We start from the raw sequence: 6,006 nt of genomic DNA, 5'->3' as shown, positions 1-6,006 counted from the left end.
TAAAAGAGGTTTTTAATCTCAGTGGATCTTTCCTGGTTAAATGCATTGATGTATAGTGTAATGTATAATACATGAGTGTTGCCTTAATGAGAGCAACACACTGACGGTCAGAACCATTATTACTTTATAGAGACTGTGACTCTCACAGTGATGCATATATTCTACATACACAAGCCTGTGTGTGTGTGTGTGTGTGTGTGTGTGTGTGTGTGTGTGTGGCGCCCCCTGCTGTCCTGGTTCCTCCTCAGAGTCAGTGTTGCCTTCATGAGCCATCGGAAATATGACTTCTTCAGGGTCAAGCTGACAGGAAAAGCATCGTTTGGACGGTTTCCTTCAAACATCACTGACTTCTGTAAACTCTGGCGGTATTTTTGTTCGGTTTGTTGGTGAAACAAGACAACAGCAGCCGATTAAACTCCCATTCACATTCCCTCTGTATAATTACAGCTCGTGATGTTTTAATGCCCTCCTGCTGGGTAAAGTCAAGTTTTCCGAGCAGCACCTGAACGCAGCAGGCTGTTTCCCTCCTCCTCCTCTTCATCCTCCTCTTCATCCTCCTGCTCCTCCTCCTCCAGCCGAAGCGGACCGGACCAGGAGGTGGCTGCTGGATGCTGGATGTCCCGGCGGTGCTCGGAGCTGCAGGCGGCCGTGAAGCGACCTCGGAGCGGCGCAGTGCTGCAGTGTGATGCGGCGGTGTGACGGAGCATCCTCCGGCCAGGATGGGCAACAAGCAGACAACCTTCACCGACGAGCAGCTGGAGGCGTTTCAGGTGAGTCCAGTCCGAGTCCAGCCGAGGACAGCAGGCAGGCTTCAGCAACGTCCTTTAGAGGAGGCAGATGATCATTTATCAGCAGATAACAGAACCCAGAACCCAGAACAACAGGACAGACACCAGGGCAGGACGGAGCAGGTGTGTCCGCAGCTGATTGGCTGAGCTCCAGCCTCCTCCGCATCCTGCTGCTGATGCTGAGCGATGAGCTGAAAGCAGATCCTCCCAGAGGGTCAGCAGCTCTGCTTCTGTTTACCTCAGCGTGTTTGTTTGTTTGTTTGTTTGTTTACAGGACTGCACCTTCTTCACCCGGAAGGAGATCCTGCGGTGAGTTTGATCAGCCGTCAGGTCCGATGCAGCTTCATGTGTTCATCCAGTCATCACGAAGCTGCATCAGAACACAAACACACAAACATGTTACTGACATGTTAGAGTTCATTTCAGGGACATTCATGAAACATCTACAGCATGAAGGCAGCACTGATCCAGGTTCTCCAGGTCCCTCCTCTGCACCTCCACAGCTTCACTCTGACCTGTGACCTCTCAGCAGCATCATGGAAACAAACATTTTAAAAGTTACAACCCTGAAAATGAACCAATACTTGACAGTTCTGACCAGAACTGATGGTGGTTAAAGATGTTCCCATCAAACATGAATATATTGGATATTTATGTCTTTAAGGTCCTAACGGTAAGACTTAATCTGCACCAAAGCTAACGATGCTTCAGAATCCCGGATGGTTCTAATACCGGACAGACCTCCGCCTGTGATGATGAAACATGTTCCACTGAAAAGGAAAAGTTCTGGAGATGATATCAACAAACCGGCGTCCTGAAGACGATCCAACATGTCAGCTGTGATCAGGATGATGTTGGTTGAAGAAATCAGACTCAGTGAAAGTAGAAAGCTACGACTAGATCGAAGACATTTTTGTCTTCTGCCTCCAATACTGTGGTTGTGTTTCTACATGTGTGGTTCTGAGTGTGTTCTGCAGTAGAACCCAGAGCTGCAGTTAACCTGAGTTCTGTGCTCCAGGTTACATGGTCGATATCGTGAACTGGCTCCACATCTGGTTCCGCTGGACTACACCAACAACCCCGACATCAGAGTGCCGCTGACGCTCATCGTCACCATGCCGGAGCTGAAGGTAACTACGGCGTCCACACAGGGACAGAACAGCTCCACGGCCGCAAGGCCTCACCTCCACGGCCGCAAGGCCTCACCTCCACGGCCGCAAGGCCTCACCTCCACGGCCGCAAGGCCTCACCTCCACGGCCTTCTGTTTCTGCTGCAGGAGAACCCGTTCAGGGACCGGATTGTGGAGACGTTTTCCGAGGACGGACAGGGGAACCTCAGCTTCAATGACTTCGTCGACATGTTTTCTGCTCTCTGTGAAACTTCACCACGAGAGCTCAAGACCATCTACGCCTTCAAGATCTACGGTGAGGAGAACTCAGGTTTACAGCTCAGGTTTAGAGCTCAGGTTTAGAACTCAGGTTTACAGCTCAGGTTTACAGCTCAGGTTTAGAACTCAGGTTTAGAGCTCAGGTTTAGTAGTAACATGGACAAAAAAAATCTAATTTAAATTATTCATAATAACAATAACAAACTAATGTAATTTATAAAATGTCTTAAAAACAAACTGAAACATACAAAGACCTGTAAAATAAAATAATAAAACATTCAGAAAAGAACATTTCTCAAAAAAGTTCAGAAAATGTTTAAAAATGTAATAAAACATTTTAAAAATGTAATAAAACATTTTAAAAATAGTAACAATAAAACATTTGAGAAATGTCCACAAATAATAACAATATGTCTGAAAACTATTAACCATTATTATCATTTCCCAAGAAATGGTAATACAGTGAAAATATGAATAGAATGTGTTTTTAAAATGTCTTTTTATTTACATGAAAAAATAAATGTGCAAAATATTAACACAGTGTCTCCAAATATTATAAAACATCTAGAAAATAGTCATACAAAAATCTGAGTTTAATAGCCACTAAATGATAATAATCCTGAAATATCTGTAATAAAATATGAATTCACTTCTAGAAATAATGAATAAAATATCCACAAGATATTCATAAAATGTAATCATTGCAGAACACAATACAAATGTCCTTTCAGGCGACCACCAGAACATATGAATAGAACATGTTTATTGAGACGAGGACGTCAGACGGACGCTAACCGGCCGTGTGTGCTTCAGACTTCAACAGGGACAACTTCATCTGTAAGGACGACCTGCAGAAAACCCTGAACAAGCTGACGGAGGGCGAGCTGACGGAGGACGAGGTCACGCTGGTGTGTGATAAAGCCATCGAGGAGGCCGACCTGGACGGAGACAGTAAACTGTCCTTCGCCGACTTCGAGAACATGATCTCCAAAGCTCCTGACTTCCTCAGGTACCCGCTGCTCCACCAAGAGCCCCCGTTTATGCTCAGTGCTGTCAGGCAAACAGTCCGAGGCTGACTCCTGCAGGCTCGGTCTCCTCGTCTCCTTCTGGTCGTAGATGTCATTTACATCCTGTTACCAGTTTGTCTAAAACTGGAGGTGAACGAATGTAAAAATGTTCTTTTGTAGTGGAAACTGCAGCAAACTGCTGAGTCATGCTACTGACGTCGGTCTGCACACACTCCAGTATCTCAGCTGCTTGTCTTCGTGCTGCTCTACAACAGGATGAATCCGAGGCAGCAGTTCATGAACAAACTGAACTGACAGAAACTCAATGAGCTTCATCTGTGGGTCCATTTTTAAATCTGAACCTTTTCCCGCTGCAGCTCCTGGATGTGTTTCTGTTCCGCTGACGTCTGAAAAACGGTCACAGAATCAGAACCATCTGGATTAAAATCTCCCAGCGACTGAATGCTGAGAGATGTTTAACTTTGCAGGTTGTGCTTCTGTTTGTGCTGTCAGACCAAGAGATGGGTTCTGTGGAAGTCACATGGTCCCAGATGGTTCCTAGTTTCCTGCAGTGCGTCACACAGCTGCTGTTTTATGCCTTTAAAAGTCAGCAAACCTGACTTTGAGTAATTCTGGACACATTTCAAGTCATTTCAAATAATTTAATTGTCATTTTGTTTAATTTAAATTTAGTTGTTTCATCATTTTGTGCACGTTTGCATCATTCTGGGCATTTCTACCTCCTTGTGGACAGGTTTCCAGTCATTGTGGACATGTGCTGCCAGAGGGGGCGTCCAGCGCCAGCAGGACCACAGAGACCTGAAACACTTCAGGGCTTTAGAGCAGATTCTTGCTTTCAGTCGTGCGTGTTGGACAAAAGGCCAGGACGCTCACAAAGTCCATCCAAACTTAGCTCTCCTCTCCTCGTCAGCTCTTCACCTGCTGGACCTCCTGGTCTGAGACGTTTTCTTCTGTTTCTTCTCTACGTCACCATGTGACCTGTTAGCATCATGTTAGTATCACTGCTGCTAACAGCTAGTTTGTGCTCAGACAGAATCATCAGCTGCCTTCAGTCACAGTATTTCCTCAGTAGAGCTGCTTCTCTCTGAACTCAGAGGTCTGAGGTTACTGACCAACGTTACCTGGCTGTGGTCGACCAATCAGACCGGGCTTTTCAGAGACAGGAGCTACAGCAGAGTGTTTCAGACAGAAGAGGAGCTGCAGTGATGGACAGTCTGAGGATAACAGTGTGTTTCTGAACATTAAAGCAGGTAAACATGTTCTAGTAGAACCCAAGGATGAAATGATCCATCACTAAATGGGCAGAATATGAACTCTTAAGGAGTTCAAACCACTTTCTGGGGCATCCTGGCAGCTCAGCAGGTAGAGCAGGCGACCCATGAACAGGCTGAAGTCCCCGACACGGCGCCGTGGGTCCGACTCTGACCCTTCTGCTGCCCATTTCCTTCCAACACTCGTCTCCCTGCTTTCCTGTCTCTGTCTCCACTGACCTGCTGAACAAAGGCCAAACACATCTGGATCACAGCTGTCCTCCTCCACTAAAACACGTAAGAAGTTCTGACAGGACTGAAGCTCAGACTCTCCTCTCGGACCGCACCAGGTTCTGCAGCTTCCAGGTCACTCTGAGCTGCAAACTGGAGGAACTCAGGACAGAAATCTGATGTTAGAGCTGCATCCTCAGAGTCCAGCACAGAAGTAGCAGAATAAATAGGTTCTGTTTGGGTCCGAGTGAGGAAGTTTTGTCCTGAACAGAAAGTTTGATTACAGACCTGCACTCACTAACCGTCCGTCTGTCTGTCTGCAGTAACTTCCACATCAGGATATGAGGCCTCCCAGCTGAGATCCTGCAGAGCACAGATGTCTCACTCCTCCCTGTTTCCACCTGAACCTCAGACCACCTCGACTCAGTGCCTGTCCTTTCCACCGCCGGCGGAGAGTCTTCTTCTTCTTCCTGCAGAGCTGAGAGCTGGACAGGTGGACGGTGTCATGGAGGACGACGTCTCCGAGGACGACTCAGAACAGGGCTTTAGGACTTCAGTGCTTTGAAACATGGATTCCTGTGAAAGCACACCTCTAAAGGGCAAACAGAGAAGAGCTATGCAATCTTTGTTCCTGCATGTTGTGAGCTGCTTCTAGCTGGTGAGTTTGTACCTCTGGTTTAGTGAAGCGTTCTGGTGCATAATGACAATCATAGTAAACTGTAGCTCAGTTGATGGAAGGGCTCTGTCATCTCACCTGTCAGCCGGCTTTGATAAACCAATAACTTCAAGACAAAATGTTTTCTGGCTAGAATCAAATAAAATGTTTTTCTGTCGCTCGATTCTCCACGAAGCTTATTTCAAAGGGAACTGATGCAGCTTGAAGCTGCTGAAAGATGCAGATCTAGATGTTAGATGGGGTCATGAAGCACCAACAGTTTTGTCCAGACACACTGAGAACCTGAAGACGTGCTGATGTTTATCTGGACCAGATCGGACCTGGTACCGACAGATAAATGTTAGAAAAATAGGTCGAGCTGGTTCAATCACAGAAGAGTATTAAAAAGTCAAAAAACAGAACTCTATAAAAATGATCATGATATGAGGCGTGTAGAAGAGATGCTGGATCCTGGTGGACACAGCAGACCAGCTGCAGTACCTGGTTGTTCCACCAGGTGGAGCCTCTTCCTGTTTAGTCCTGTAGAGACCAGAGGAGGCGTCTACAGACTACAGCTCCTGGTGGCAGCAGAGAGCATTGTGGGAGTTTAGCAGCAACGGGACCATGACAGAGACTCTGAGGAGGTTCAGGACCTCCAAGCAGAGC

The 6,006-nt window shown here is 46.6% G+C and overlaps 1 protein-coding gene across 1 annotated transcript; it reads left to right on the top strand.

Moving 5' to 3' along the window:
- Window positions 1-638: 638 nt before the first annotated feature.
- Window positions 639-5,518, top strand: LOC103375459 (calcium and integrin-binding family member 2-like). The gene is made up of 6 exons (XM_008305759.1): window positions 639-770; window positions 1,063-1,097; window positions 1,807-1,918; window positions 2,066-2,213; window positions 2,990-3,185; window positions 5,009-5,518. The coding sequence occupies exons 1-6, from the start codon at window positions 720-722 to the stop codon at window positions 5,028-5,030; spliced, it is 564 nt and encodes a 187-aa protein (XP_008303981.1). The 5' UTR covers window positions 639-719; the 3' UTR covers window positions 5,031-5,518.
- The last annotated feature ends 488 nt before the right edge of the window (window positions 5,519-6,006 follow it).

This window comes from Stegastes partitus, unplaced genomic scaffold (assembly GCF_000690725.1).
Source record: "Stegastes partitus isolate 25-593 unplaced genomic scaffold, Stegastes_partitus-1.0.2 Scaffold2605, whole genome shotgun sequence".
Taxonomy (NCBI): Eukaryota; Metazoa; Chordata; class Actinopteri; family Pomacentridae; genus Stegastes; species Stegastes partitus.
The sequence above is the reverse complement of the archived record's forward strand: the minus strand, read 5'-3'. Positions and strand labels throughout refer to the sequence as shown.

What these genes read in the sequence shown, in the direction of transcription:
- LOC103375459 (XM_008305759.1), top strand. Translation starts at nt 720, where the DNA reads ATGGGCAACAAGCAGACAACCTTCACCGACGAGCAGCTGGAGGCGTTT. An exon ending in AGCAGCTGGAGGCGTTTCAG is followed by an intron (nt 771 to 1,062) that starts GTGAGTCCAGTC and finishes GTTTGTTTACAG; the next exon opens with GACTGCACCTTCTTCACCCG. An exon ending in CTACGCCTTCAAGATCTACG is followed by an intron (nt 2,214 to 2,989) that starts GTGAGGAGAACT and finishes TGTGTGCTTCAG; the next exon opens with ACTTCAACAGGGACAACTTC.